This window comes from Neofelis nebulosa, chromosome 1 (genome assembly GCF_028018385.1).
Source record: "Neofelis nebulosa isolate mNeoNeb1 chromosome 1, mNeoNeb1.pri, whole genome shotgun sequence".
Taxonomy (NCBI): domain Eukaryota; kingdom Metazoa; phylum Chordata; class Mammalia; order Carnivora; family Felidae; genus Neofelis; species Neofelis nebulosa.
In genome coordinates, this window is record NC_080782.1 from 214,747,395 (window position 1) to 214,762,787 (window position 15,393).

A 15,393-nucleotide genomic window follows, 5' to 3' on the forward strand; every position below is an offset into this window, starting at 1 on the left:
TTCATTAATTATTTTAGTTAGATCTGGATAACTTGCTGCAGCTTCTATACCAATACTTACTGCTTCACCTGGCACTTTTATGTTATGGAGACAGCTTCTGTTTTTTTTTTTTTTTTAATGTTTATTTTTATTTATTTTGACAAAGACAGAGAGAATCCAAAGCAGACTGTGCTGTGAGCATGGAGCCCAACGCAGGGCTTGGGCTCACGGTTTGTGAGATCATGACCGGAGCGGGAATCAAGAGTCAAAGGCTTAACCAACTGAGCCACCCAGGTGCCCTGAGACAGCTTCTTTCCTTCAGCCTCATAAATCAATTATCTGCTTGCTTCACATTTTTTTCTGCAGCTTCCTCACCTCTCTCAGCCTTCCTAGAACTGAAGAGAGTTAGGGTTTTGCTCTAGATTAGGCTTTGGCTTAAGGGAATTTTGTGCCTGGTTTGATCTTCTATCCAGACCACTAAAACAGCAATAAGGCTGTTTCACTTTCTTATCATTCGTGTGTTCAACGGAGTAGCACTTTTAATTTCCTTTAGGAACTTTTCCTTTGTGTTAAAAACTTAGCTGTTTGGTGCAAGAGACCTAGCTTTTGGCCTATTTTGGCTCTTGACATACCTTCCTCACTGAGCATAATCATTTCTAGCTTTTGATTTAAAGTGAGAGAAGTGCAGCTCTCCCTTTCCTTTGACCACTTAGAGGCCACTGCAGGGTTACTCAATGGCCTAATTTCAATATTGTTGTATCTCAGGGAATAGGGAGAACCAAGGAGAGGAAGACAGGGAAACAGCAGGTGGGTGGAGCAGTCAGAACACACAAAACATTTATCAATTAAGTTTTCCATCTTATATGCGTGAGATTTGTGGTACCCCAGAACAGTTACTATAGTAACACCAAAGATTATAGACCACCATAACAAGTATAAGAGTGAAAATTCAGAAATATTGCAAGAATTACCAAAATGTGACAGAAACACAAAGTGAGCAGATGCTATTGGAAAAATGATGCCAATAGATAGACTCAGTGCAGGAATGCCACAAACTTTCAATTTGTAAAAAACAAAAACAAAAACAAAAAAACAACCCCCCCAATATCTGTGAAGTACAATAAAACAAAGCACAGTAAATCAAAGTGTGCCTGTATTACAAAACTATAATAATTATAACCGTACACCACTGGCGTAAATATAGACACACAGATCAATGGAACATAGTAGAGAGCCCAGAAAAAAACTCCTGCATATGAAGGCAATCAATATTTGGCAAGGGAGCCAAGAATACCCAATGAGAGAAGGAGAGTCTCTAACAAATGGTGCTGGGAAAACTTGATGTAACCACATAGAGAAAAATGAACAGGATCCTGAACTTAGAGATCTTATTTTAAATACTTGGTTGTGCCTCACCTTTCTCCAAATCTTCTGAGTCTCCTGACAAGCAATTCGGTTGACTGATTCCAGCTCTCCATCCTTTAACTTCTCTTGAACATTCACAAACACAGGTGGTAGACAGCCAGCATGGAAAAAAGGAAGGACCTGAGTTCCTAGAAAATCAGAAACTGACTGTATTAAGAGTCTTCGACATTTCAGAGACCTCAAACATTATATCATATAGTTATTTTCATATTGATTCCAGCTGTGATTCAAAATTTCATGATGAGAAATGTATACAGACTTTTGATAAATTTACATTATATTTTGAAGTAAAATGACATAATCATATCTTTAAATCTGAACCTCAATACTGTGCAAACTGATTCAAATTTAGAGACTGCTTTATTGCTCCTCAAACATATATTAAAAAGGTTTTCAGTAAACACATAGAATCGAGGTAGTGTTTGAGAAAGTACACTTTATTATTACCTTGACATATTTAATATCATAGCTGTGAATTTAAATGTAAGAAAACTTTGACATTTATTAAATTAGCTCAGTGCTCTGATTTCAGATTACTGAACTGTATCTGAACTGAAATGGTCAAAATATAATACTGAAGATAAATAGTATAAATATCAAATATAATATTAAAAATAAATGTATAATGTAATACTAAAAAATCATACTATGTCTTTTGATATATAAAATTTATAATTTCATCACTGGAGGTTTTCTTGGGTTTTATTTTGAACTAAAACTAATTTTTCATTTTCTTCCTCAATTATGCTGAGATGACTTTGTGTTAAGTCTGGAAATCTCTTTATTCAGAGTTCTTAGTATGGGGTGCAGAGATTCCAGATTTAGTGCTCTATGGTGCATAAAAACTAGATTGGAGGACAGAATATATCTCAAGTAGAACAACTGAGATTTTACTTTCCCAGTCCTATGCTTATGGTGGTGTACATGTCAAAAAATGGTGTAGATTTCATCATAAACCATACTTGGGAGGCAAGAGGGTGCACTAGAAAGTGCCCTGATTTAAGAGAGAGGAAACATAGTTCTAATCCCAGTGTTCTTAATAACTAGCAGTGTGACCCTTGCTATATTATTTAAAGTTCTTTAGGTTTAAATAAGAAAAGTATTCTATGATTCTAATTGACAAAAAATCAAGAATCACCTAGTGATTAAAACAATATAAAGGCGTGTCTTGGGTAGCTCAGTCAGTTGAAGGTCCCACTCTTGAGTTCGGCTCAGGTCATGATCCCAGAATTGTGGGATCAAGCCCCACATTGGGCTCTACACTGGGTATGCAGCCTGCTTGAGATTCTCTCTCCCTAAAACAATATAATGATATAAAGAAATTCAAGCTACTTAAAGATTATTTTTAAAACAGAAATTTTTGTAATATACATTATATTGTTAAAATCTAGGATATGAGCAGTCATATTTTACAGTAACAGCTCCAGTCTTAAATGTTTTTCTCAACTCTGTTCAAGGCACTTTGATTGGTGTTATGAAGGATATAAAGATGAAGTTGACCCTATCTCCCCAGCTCTTATGAAACTCACCTTTGAATAGGTGCGCCCTCTCCTCCAAGCTGTTCCCTTTCTTCCAGCAGAAAAACTTGCATCCTAATTCAAATAAAGAATTAAGAAATACATCTCTATCTCTGTGAGATTCTTTTTAAATTTCTTTTTTATTAAGAAATTTTTAAAGTTTTAATTTATTTGAAGTAATCTTTATATCCAACGTGGGGCTCAAACTGATGACCCTGAGATCAAGAGTCATACGCTCTTCTGACTGAGCCAGCCAGGCCAGGTCCCTCTCTATAAGCCTCCCTTTCTTCCTCCAAGGTTGGAAGAAGAAGGGTTGTGGCTCTTCTTCCGGTATGATCCTGGCCCTTGTGCTTTGGTCCATCTCCTCCCTTCTTCTGAGCTTCTGGGCTCAGGCTCCTCATTATTTTCTCAATGGATTTTTTTCCCATGCATAGTAAAGTGTTTAAGACTCAAAGCAACCAAAACCATGACCTGAGGTATTCTCTCCTTCACTAGGTACCATCCAAGCTTGCAAAGAAGAGCCCATGCTTGCTGTTCCCACTTCCTCACATCTTACCATGTGAGGGAAGATGGATTACCGTTGACACTGTGTTGTTGTCCTGCTGGATATCTCACATTCTGGATTTTGCTGATTGCTTTTTTATAGGGATTTTAATTCATCCTTCTGGCAGGTCTTTCCTGTCAACTGGAAGTTTGTTCTAATGGCTTAATTAGATTCAGGCAGAACATTTTTGTCAGCGCAGGTTTTATAAGAGCATGAATTTTTTTATTGTTGTTGTGTTATAAGAAGGGCTGTGAGGCTTGAACTTGCCTGTGTCCTTTAGTGGCTGAGTATACCTATATTTGGCACGTGGCAAAGCTTCATCTCACTCATTCTAATTAATTCTTTCTTGGCTTCTGCCCCCAAGCAAATCTTCAAATCTGAAACTTCTTGCAAAATACCACCAGTGACCAAATCAAGTTTCTGTGATGTGACATGGTTGGCTGTACCCTGAAGCAATACAGGGAAGATGTGTTACAGAACTGATTACTGTGGTGAGAGACTGGGGTTCAGTCCAGCAGGGAGCCCTCTGAAGATCCATGTACAAGGCACTGCACAGCTGTCCCTTTCTTGAAACTGGGATGCTGTAGCATAGATCTACCAATTCCCATCATCCCTTGCTTAAGGACTGTTCTGGGGGCATGCACTTCCCCTTGAACTCCTGTGCTGTTGCAAGAGCACTGCCAAAGAGAACGATCTTACAAGAGAAAGCCTTGAGCCAGAAAAGCAAAGTGGCCTGTTATCATGGTCTGGGAGTGCCTGCCATAGCTTCAGCTGAAATCAGAAGTTGGTGTGACATGGGACACCCCATGCATCTACCAGTGTCTCCAAATCTGATCTGACTCCTAGAGTCTCAAATACACTGACAGCACTGTCCACTTAGTCAACCATGACAGAAACATCTAATTGCCCTTCTTCATTCTCTTTTTCCTTTTGGTAACATGGAGAGCTCTTGGGGTGTGGGATGAGTGAAAAGACTAAGCAGTAGGTGTCCAGAGAAAAGGGGATTGGAAACGAGTTTAGGCATGCAGGGAGAGAACCCTGACCTCTGAAAGCTGAATTTCTGCCATTTCTAGGAATACTTGGGCTGAGGCAGACCTGAATGACAAGGATGTGATGAGTGTGTGTGAGTGTGTGTATGTGTGTGTAAAGCATCTCAGGGGCACATTTGTTTGTGAAAAATCATTATCTAGGATTACGTGGAATTTAACTTGTGGGTGTGAACTTATTGTGGAAGGAGGGAGATTTGAAATGACCACCATTACAATAAAGCCTGCATGCTGTTGTGAATTGCCTGTATTTGAATACAGGAAGCCTGGACATGTCTATTTTAAAATATGTTAGTTTATTTCTATTTAGTAATAGACACCGAGTTTTAGCTGGGCACAGAGCTACCCCTTTAATGACTATTTCCCAGTCGACCTTGCAGGTGGATATGGTGATAAGAGTAAGTTCTCCCCAGTGAAAAATGGCAAAATTATATAAAAGTCCATTAAAAAAGGAATTGTTTGCATTTCCTCTTTCTTCTTTCCTGCAGGCCACAATATAGATATAATTCTAGTGAGTGTGCTTTGCCTGTGAAGATGAGGACAACTCACTAGGAGTCGGAGGAAAAATGATAAAGGAACCTGGACTCATGAAGAACCTTACTGGGCAGAACCACCTTGCCAGCCCTATTACTACTCACTTCTGGACTCAATGGACAGAAACAGGTTTCCATCTTTGATCTTAGGGCCTCTTTGGCACAGAAGTTTGGCTTATACACTAACACAATATCCAAGCAAGAATCTTGGGAGATAGTCTATAGTCCTTCCTTTCTCATATACCCGATGGCTCTCTGCATCCCCAAACATACAATTATAGGTACAGCTCAATCTCTTTAACCTTTCATATCTGTGTCTTCCTAGTCAAGCCCACCGCTGCCGCCCCTACTGAGGACCACATCATCTCACTGGACTACAACAGCATTCCCTTAACCATTCTTGCCCCCACAGTCTTGCACTGTCAATTCATTCAGGAGAAGAGTCTCAAGAAAACAAATTCAATTGTGTCAAGCCCCTACTTAAAAATTCTCAATAAATTCACACTCTATGCAAAAACTCCTTGCCATGGCATACAAAGCTTCCATGATCTGATCCTAACTAACCAACATTGCCAGGTTGTTTTCATTCCAAACTTCCCCTCAAATCCTAGGATCTGGTCAAAACAAAATACATGCTGTAACCTGAACATTCCCATTGTTGGAACTATTACTGTCCGTAGGAACTATATCTCTTTATTGAAGGTATTTCCTTAACTGTCTTCCTCAACATTCTAATCCCCCAACTTCATCTATTACAAATGATGGCTATCCAGACAGGAATATCTGCCAGAGATATCAGAAAATACTGCGTTTTCCCCCTAGGGTTTGTAAGTTGGTAGGGTGTGGGTATTGGGCATCCTGGGAATAATTTTGGCTGCCATGTCATAAAATCTAGCCTGACAGATGATACAGTAGAGATTGCGATTTATACAATATCTGTCTTCAGCATTCTACAAAAAGGAATCTGTAAATTTTAATGTGATACATGTTGACCCAGAATAAAAGACTACCTCTCCCGGGCACTCTCTCTCTTTTTAATGTTTATTTTTGAGAGAGAGAGGAGAGAGAGGAGAGAGAGGAGAGAGAGAGAGAGAGAGAGAGAGAGAGCGAGCATGAGAAGGGAAGGGGCAGAAAGAAGGAGAAAAAGAATCGCAGGCTCCAGGCTCCAAGCTGTCAGCAGAGCCTGACACGGGGCTCAAACTCACAAGCTGTCAGATCATGCCCTGAGCTGAAGTCGGATGCTTAACCAACTGAGCCACCCAGGCACCCCTCTCCCAGACACTCTTGCAGTTAAGTGTGGCTACGTGGTTAAGACCTGGCCAGTGTCATGTGACTGGAAGCGATGTATGCAACTTCCCTTATAGGCAAGGGTCGTGTCCTCCCCCTCCCCTCTTCCTTATAGTTGGAATATGGACATGAGTGCAAACCAGCTTGGACCATGTGGACCAAAACTATACCCTAAGGATAACAGAATGGGAAAACAGAGAGCCTGTCCTCACATGACTTTTTAGAAGAGGGGCAACATAACAGACTGGAGTTTTATAGGAGAATCCTCTATCTTATTAAAACAGCTCTAGGGTCTCCACATACATACAACAACACCTAGATCATAACTAGTGTATAACTGAGAGGAAAATATTGCCCCATGGTATCTTCTCTATACAAAGACAGCCATAAGGACATTGAGACTCTGATCAGACTGTGCTTTGAAGTAAGAGCCATTGCTATTTGCTAGTTACCTCAGAATTAAGGAATAGTTTTCTCTCCCCTCCCTCAACACTCTGGACTAAGATATGGTGATTTCAAGCTGCTAAAATTGCTTTGGAGGTGAATCTATAAACTGTTAATTCCATTGCAGAGGTGACCATCCAGAGTAGGAATAGTTACTGAGAAAATATGTCTCAAAATGGTGGAAATGATATGCTACAATATCTGTTCCTTACCCACCCTGTGTCTAAGGCATGTTTAGTCCATAAGGTTAAAGAAACAAGGAACTGGAGCTGATGGAATAGATATGGGTGACAGGATGGCCCAGAGTCAAGGAAAGGACACAGAACCTATTGCCAATATGGTTCTCTAAGACTTGGCAGCTTCGATGACCACCATTTTTCTCCTTCATCAAAAAACAACAAAAACCTAGTTTGTACGTATTTAACCATTTGATGGTTCTAAAAGTAGCTTATCAATTCTCTTAGGATTGCTAGTTACATTCTCTAGAAATAATTTTTCCTAATACTTTCCTGCTCCATCATATTTGCTATAATGAATATTTCTTGAAATTAGTTGTAATGATGAAATGGTGTTGTTGAAGACGTGGGTGAGATCTGATGGGAGGACAGAGGCAAAGTGAAACAGCTAAGAAACAACATAAAATGATCCCCAAAGTTCAAATGTAGGCAGACTAGAGATGTCTACATTCTGGTGACCACACTTTAGAATCTCAAAGACAAACTTTCTTTTAAAGTTTAGTGGACTGGGGCACCTGGGTGGCTCAGTCGGTCAATCATCTGACTCTTGATTTGGGCCCAGGTCATGATCTTACGGTTTGTTGAGTTTGAGCCCCACATCGGGCTCTGTTGCTGACTGCATGGCACCTGCTTGGGATTTTCTCCCTCTCTCTCTAAAATAAATAAACTTAAGAAAATGAAAAAAAAAAGTTTAATGGACTAATATAAAGCTGCAAACTTTTTATACATTTCTAACTTATGAACATTAAAACAAGTTCCATTAAATAATTTTACAATTCATTCGTCCATGTTTTATATATTTTCCTCATTTCAGTACAAATTGATAAAAATGACATCAGGCAAAGCACTGGTTTCTAGTTTACTGAGCAGTGAGTAGCAAATTGATTATATTTTAAATAGATTTCTTGTGGGTAGATGCCCTCTTCCAACCACCTATTAACCTGGTCATTAGGAGATAAACAACTCTTGCTACTTAGGTATATGTCTAATAAAAAGCTATGATATTGGCAGTTTGAAACATCTGGAACCTATATTTTGTTTTGAATTCTCATTATACACAGTTGTCCTAGATAGTAATCATATGCATAACATATATGCAGAAAGAGGATTCTAAGTCGGTATAGAAAAATTTACAGGCTATAAGCATCTATTCATTTCTTTACACCACTTACATTTACTTAACTATTCTTTTTGTTAATGTTTATTTATTTTTGAGACAGAGCACGAGTAGGGGAGGGGCAAGAGAGAGGGAGATAGAGAATCCCAAGCAGGCTCCACAGCTGTCAGCACAGAGCCCAAGAGGGCTCTAACTCACGAACCATGAATTCACGATTTGAGCCAAAATCAAGAGTCGGCTGCTTAACTGAGCCACGCAGGCGCCCCATAGTTACTTAACTATTCTTGTGTTAATCATCATGAAGAAATTTGCACTGCAGAAATGTCAAATTTGTCTCAGTTGTGAGGTACCCATTAATATTCACATCCCTTTCAGATGGTAAGTATATAATATCTCTTTAGCTCTATTTTGGGAACGACTTAATAATGCTCTTCTCCCCTTACAAACATTTGAGCAATATGCCTTGTGAAAAAAAAATGTAAATTCCTTTTGTAGAAGTGTTCTTGGGACTCTGTCACAAGTGTTCTTATCCTGGGTGTGTGGAAGAACTTCAGAAGTGTCATAACACCCTTAAAATTATGAAAACATGAACATGTACATTTTTCTGGGCAATGAGTCAAAAACTTTCAACACATTCATCAGGTCCAGGTACAAAGCAGAAAACACATTACAACTAGATGAGAAAGAAAGGAACTATCATTTAAATTTAATCCTAAACCCAAATTAAGCAAATTATTTGCTAAATTAGTCTTTTATCCTTCTGAAAATGGCAGTGACACTTATCACTTGAAGTATGTAAAATAATTTGGATTCTCTGAGCTTTTCAGACATAGAGATACAAAAAAATAATTAAGATCCTTCTAAATCTCACAAAGAAGAGCCCCTGCAAACAATATTTTATTGAGCATTTGCTAAAAGGTGTGTCAATTAATTGTAAAACTGAGACAAAGTTGCTTTCCCATCAAGAAGGGACTTCAACATTGCTAGCTGGGTCACTTGCTGCACAAGCAAGGGTATTCTACATTTATCAGAAACACTAAATTAAGAGTTCAGAAGGCCTGGGTTCTAGTGCCATTTTTATTTGTAACTAACCATATACAAATCACTTATCTATAAAATAATGGTTAACATCTATTCCCTAATTCACAAATATATCACAAAACCAAAATTCTTCCCCCCAAAAACTTCTTTGTAAACCACGATATTACTGCTAATTAGCTTATACTTAACTCGAAGGATGAAAATGACAAATTACAGAATTTGTCTTTTATCAATTAGTTGCATACCTTAATTCTGCAGATGGATAATCTGGTTGAGATCAGCACTGTCCTACTTCAACCTAACAAAACAAAAAAGCTATCAAAAAGAAGTTACTGGTGAAGAAATTTGGCCAAAAAATAACACTATTAAGAAACAGCTTTCTAAGCTGAGACCAGTGCTTATAACAACATCCCTGATATCACAACGAACAAAAAGTAGCCTTAGGCCACTAGAGCACATTTACTGTTTTGAGGGAAGACATTCTTAGGAACATATTGCTAGAGCAAGAATCTTATTTCACTAGAAATAATGTTAAACAGGAACGTCCTATGGACTCTTCAGATGCCCACTGAAAATGGCTAAGAAAACATTTGTGTGCTTGTTTTTTTAAATCCTTTTCTCTCTCCCTCTCTTTTTTCACTCAAAATTCAGTTCCCTATCCTGGAGCACACTTCTCAGTACTGTGCCATGGTGTAAAAAATGCTGGCATTCGGCTACTAGAGAATAAACAGAAGAGGAATTAACATGTTGAACAAAGATGCAGAAAGAGGATTCTATGTCGGTATAGAAAAATTTATAGGCTATAAGCATCTATATTATGTACACCATTTATCACGGATATGCATTGTGACAATCATATGTATTAAGAGATCCTCAAAAGGTAAGCACCTCTATTTCTCTGTATTTAACAAGGTCAATTTTGTGCGATTTAGTCTCTATTTCTGGATTTTCCCTTACTTTATGGTGATACAAAAACAAGCAAAGAGACAAAAAACAAAGACTGCAGCATGGTTCACAGAGAAATACCCTAATAAAATAACCATGTATATATACCACTGCTAGGGAAATATTTTAGAGGAAACATACTTTCACTATTGGCCCCAAATGCCATCATCCACTTATGTTCTTTAACTGTCAACTTTTAATACAAAAATATCTTCAAGCTGATAATCACATACAGTGACTGACAAAACTTGATAGAACATTTCAATGCTACACAAAACAGCTCCATACACAGCTTAAAGTTTTAAAGTTCTCTGCTGGCACTTGATTTTAGAGTTGATAGACACAGTAACCACTGATCTCAATAAAATATTCTTTTTAGCTTAAACGTATTTTCAAAACCAGTATTACCTCACAAAAACAGTAAAGAATAAATCACTTCCTGCTGAAGAATCCTCTAAGATGAACACCAAAACTATACAGCCAAAATATTTTAGGAGAGCATATAAACTTTTTAAGACTAGAAATGACCAATGGATAAAAATTTACATTACTCAAGCATATGTCCAGTGAACAAAAGGATTGTTCCTTTGATTCAATGAAGCATGTACAAGGATAGATTAAAAATATGATCTTACAAAGCAAGTTACTTTTTCTTTTTCTTTTTTTTCCTTTGGTTTAGAAGGGTGTTTAAATAATTGGTGACACTACCAGAATGGATGTTTTTTAAGATAGAAAAATGGTCACTTTTAGAAAATACATTTTATATTCCAAAATTAAAAGTGAAATTTCTTTTAAAGCAGTAGAATCCTGATTTTTTTTTTTTTTACTTTCTGTGATCTCTTAAGACCATTCTGCACATTATCAAAACGAAATCTCTATTTTATAACCTCTATATATATCCGATTTTTTCCTTTGCATTGAGGAGAAAACCAAACCAAATTGAACAAACTGTATTAACTTATAATACTAAAAACTGGCTAGTTCAAAACTTGGGAAATCTACTTTCATTACTCTGAAAGAAAATATAAACCTTCAACTCCCTACAAACAACTTCTAGTCCAATTTTATACTATGAAAATTAAAAAGTTAAATTCCTTGCAGCACTAAACAGAATTATGAAGTTAACAGAAGACTAAGGTAGATCGTTAAAATATAAACAGTGTAACTAACCAAAACAATCCACTGGTGCAACAAATACTCAAACAATGAAAAAAACCACCAAGCATTCTAATCAATTATATAGTTTGTTTTTTGCATATTTTAATCTCAACTTTTAGCACAGTAAATTATTATATAGTTTGATCTTCTGGACTGTTAAAATTTTGTAACATTACATTAATAATTCAAACATAACCCTTTCTAAACCAAATCTGCAGTCCTAATCAACATTTTTTTTTTTTTTTTGGAAAAGGAAAGGATATCTTTTAAAGATACATTCCATAGCAGTAGAAACATCTTAGTGATTCAAAATATTTACAAAGAACCCTGCTGATCCTGTGCATTTCGCTGAGGTGCTACCTGCACCCAGACTTCATCGTCAGAAAAAGAACTTGAACTTCCTGACTCTGAGTCCAGCTCACTGAATCCATCTAAGTCCCATTCAGTACTAGATTCACTCCGTGCATCGTCTTCCTCAGTAATGAAACTCTGCCCAGGTTCAAGGCAGGAAGGATAAACGCGAGCACAGAGGCAAATAAAACCAGAGTCAAACTGCAAAAGACCTAACATGGTACCTATGTTAATCCACTGGTCTTCCCTGGTATCGTATTCGTAAACAGTCACCCGGTTTTTTTTCCACTGAGGGGTGGTAGAAGTGATGAGAAGCAACTTTTGGCCATGATTGACAATCTGGTAGTTGTGGGTCTCTGAGTCCAAGGGAATATTACTAATCCGCCTCCATTCTCCCCTGGCTGGGTTATAGACCTTCATGACTGGAATGTCACAGATACAGTAGATCTCGTCGTTGAAGACACAGGCTTCCTGAAAGTCACTACGTTTAAGAGAAGCACAGTTCAGCCACATATTATGGCTAGGATCATAGCACAGCATGCGCTTACTGTTCACAGCATAAAGATAGTTCTGAACCACTATTAGTTCAAAGGAATAGAAGGAATGGGGCACAGGAGCCACCAGTGCCCACTGGTTTCTCTGAACACTGTAGCATTCCACTTCCTTCAATTTAACGCCGGTAATCGGGTCTCGCCCACCCAAGATGTAGATGTAGCCATTGAGGTAGGCCACATCCATGCCCTCGCGACACAGCAGGCGGTCGGCAAGCTGCTGCCAACTATTCTGGGCTGGCTTATACACCCACAGGTCTTTCCGGGGCTGGGCAGCCAGGTAGATGTCATGGTCTGGAGAGACACAGACAGCTGAGGAAGTGATAGTCTTAGTGTGAGCCAAGCTGGTTAAAGGGGATGGCATTGTGTAAATGTCCCCTGAGTATGGGTCATAGCAGAGAAAGGGGTCTCTAGGGTGTCCAAAGAAGATCACCATCTCCTTGGCACACATACCCAGTCTCTGAGGTGGATTTTCTGCTACAGATACAACAGAGCTGCTGCTGCTCTCTGGCTTTGGTACCACAGACTTGTACAACATGTCACCATATCGCATCTGCAGGGCCCCTTCGATAAGGTCCAGACAGTACTTCTTCACAATGGGCTTGGTCAGCAGCCCTTCCAGGTAATCCTGATCTTCATCTCTGAAGTGTGTCCAGCGGACACACTTGAAGACTTCCGCAGCGTTGGGACCGCGCTCCTTGGGAGCCGTCTCTAACCACTGCATTGCTACATGACACACTGTCCGCTCACTCTCTATGTCTAGACTATCCAGACGCAGCACGGCCAACAGCTGGGCCAAGCTCAGGTCTGCCAGACTCTCCTCCCGAACTGAACCCATCCGGCTGAGCTGCTTGAAGTTGTGGGCGATGAAGGACTGGGCCTGTGATCGCAGCTTGTGATGGTCGAAGGCATCAGCGAACTTGAGGATGGCAGTGCAGTTGGCCAGGTCAAGGCGGCGGGCTAGGAAGGAGGCACAAGCTTCCCGCACGTACTCGAGCTGCAACATGTCAGAGGCCGCGTAAAGGCGTTGCACGTTGGCCTCACTTAGCGACACGCGACCTGTGTAGCAGTAGTCGACCAGCACCTCGAAGGACTCGGCATCCACATCATGCATGGTCACGCTCGCCTGCTGGCTCTCGTACATGCCACCAGTGAACATGCTCTTGAAGTAGGGACACGCGGCAGCCAGCACGTTACGGTTGCAGGAAAAAAGGCGGCCGGTGCCAGGCCCGCTGCCAGGTGTCACCACCTCGATGGTCACATCACATAACAGCCGCGCGTCGTAGAAAGACTTCAGCTGTGCCAGCAGAGCTGCAGAATGAGCCGTGTCCTTCAGCTCCTCCGGGCCCGTGAAAAAAGCCGAAACCGAAGGCTTGGAAATCCTCTTGGGCCTCCTCCCGCCGCGGGGACTGGCCAGGCGGCGAGAGCGCGGAGCTTCTTCCCGGGACTGCATGATGGAGATGGCGGCGGGGTGCGAGGGCGAGAATGGGTGCAAGGACCGGGCTCTGGCTCCTCCTCGCCCTCTTCTCGCTGGCGCTAGATCGCGGCGTCCCTGAATAAGCAGGGGCCGCACTTACTGAACTCAGCTCTACGCCGCGGTGCCGCCTCCCTTTATCGCGTAGACAGTGCCTGACTCACCCTTTTCCAGTTCCGCGCCCTTTCTCCGTCTCAGCTACCTTACAAGACCGGCTGGACCGAACCGAGAAAGCCGCCACTGCCGCGCTGGCAATACCGGTAGGCGTCCACGAGAACTACAACCCCCAGGCTGCCTTTCGTGCCTCGAGGCACGCTGGGGCCCTCCAGAATATAGGGGATAGGCGGATGGACCGAAGCCGCTGTGCATGTTGGGAGTAGTAGTTTGAGTGATATCGCGAGGTTTCTTAGGGCGGACTGTTTTAGTTAACAGAATTTGAAAGCGTTAATTCTTCAGGGTTTGTTGGTTTGGAGAATTGGCTTTGAAGTTCCAGGGCAAGATCTCTGTTTTAGTATTCGTTATGTGACTACTCTCTGAGAACTTTTTCGTCTTTATAAAATGGGGATAATGGTTTTCATAGGATTGTGGGAGTGAAATGAGATAAATTGCATAGGACGCGTCAATACATATTTGTTGATTAGAATAATTACATGCTGAACACCGTACCTAGAATATAGATTCATTGTTAGCCTTTCTTTTGGAATTTATTAAAAAATAACGTACCCGCATGTGAAACCGTGAGCAATTTCTGCAAGAAAACTTCCAGTTCTTAGTGTCGCTTCTTTTGAAAGGTTCCGAAGGTTATTACAATATTTTCAATACTAAACGATATCCGTAGGTTCATTAGGATGTCTCAAAGATGAGGTCCTAGAGGATCACATACAGGTGGCCTCAAAAATGCAAAGCAGGCACATAAAGAGGTGGGTTATCTCACCAAATATTTCCTCCTGGGGAGCAAGATTATTTTCATAAAGTTCTTAATATTAGTGTTTTCAAGTCGTCTAATACTGCTCCTTTCATTTCCTTTCCACAAATCAGTTGAAGACTATGGAACTGTCTTTATTAAGGAGTTTAAACGAGAATTTTAAAATAAAATATTTAAACAGACCTTGTATTGTACTAAAGCACAAGATCCTCAGAGCTTCCTATTCGTACATGTCCTAATATTTTGAATTAATATAGTTCAGTCTATGCTTTACAAAAGTGTTTTATATATGTATTGACTAATATTATTAAATTGTTAAAATCAAGTGCTTAAAGATTGAGATTTGTTCTGTTTTAGAGAAGTTTTACTTAAAAAGTATGTTGCTTTTGCCGCTAGCTTGTCATGTGTTACCACAACTTAATGAAATCTTTAGTATTACATTGATAGGTGGATAACACATAGCAGGAGAGTAACAATTGTTTTGCTCTCTTTTCCTATTAGCTGAAGAGCTTCTACTGGAAATACTCCAGGGCTCTGGGCTCCTGTACCTTTGTTGGGTATCCCTCTGATACATTTGAGACAACAAGCTCATTAGTAACACTGATTGCTTCTCCCCTGCCCTAAAACAGCTGAGGAAAAAAGCAATTTACAATTTTTTTATATTGGTAAAATATGCATTAGTTACCGTTTGAAACAATTCTTTAAGAGTACATTTCTTTGACAGTAAGTACATTCATGTTGTTTTGCAACCATCACCACCATCCATCTCCAGAACTATTTCCACCTTGCAGAACTGAAGCTTGTCCCCATTCACAGTAAC

At 39.9% G+C, this 15,393-nt stretch overlaps 1 protein-coding gene across 4 annotated transcripts; it reads right to left on the minus strand.

The window, feature by feature from the left end:
- Nucleotides 1–915: 915 nt before the first annotated feature.
- On the minus strand, nucleotides 916–14,781 carry LOC131484995 (kelch repeat and BTB domain-containing protein 7). 4 transcript variants are annotated; one of them, XR_009248571.1, is made up of 4 exons: nucleotides 11,848–14,780; nucleotides 9,415–9,467; nucleotides 2,543–2,699; nucleotides 916–1,532 (listed from the first exon to the last, which is right to left on the minus strand). XR_009248571.1 is itself a non-coding variant. In XM_058683888.1 (2 exons), the coding sequence occupies exons 1-2, from the start codon at nucleotides 13,625–13,627 to the stop codon at nucleotides 9,463–9,465; spliced, it is 1,785 nt and encodes a 594-aa protein (XP_058539871.1). In that variant the 5' UTR covers nucleotides 13,628–14,779; the 3' UTR covers nucleotides 7,856–9,462. The 4 variants fall into 4 exon arrangements, 2 of the variants coding, with proteins under 2 accessions (XP_058539871.1, XP_058539862.1); XR_009248570.1 differs by lacking the exon at nucleotides 2,543–2,699 and adding an exon at nucleotides 2,934–2,996; XM_058683888.1 differs by lacking the exons at nucleotides 916–1,532; nucleotides 2,543–2,699 and having other exon boundaries at nucleotides 7,856–9,467; nucleotides 11,848–14,779.
- Between the last annotated feature and the right edge of the window lie 612 nt (nucleotides 14,782–15,393).

Coding starts and splice junctions, on each gene's coding strand:
- LOC131484995 (XM_058683879.1), bottom strand. CDS start 13,627: ATGCAGTCCCGGGAAGAAGCTCCGCGCTCTCGCCGCCTGGCCAGTCCC.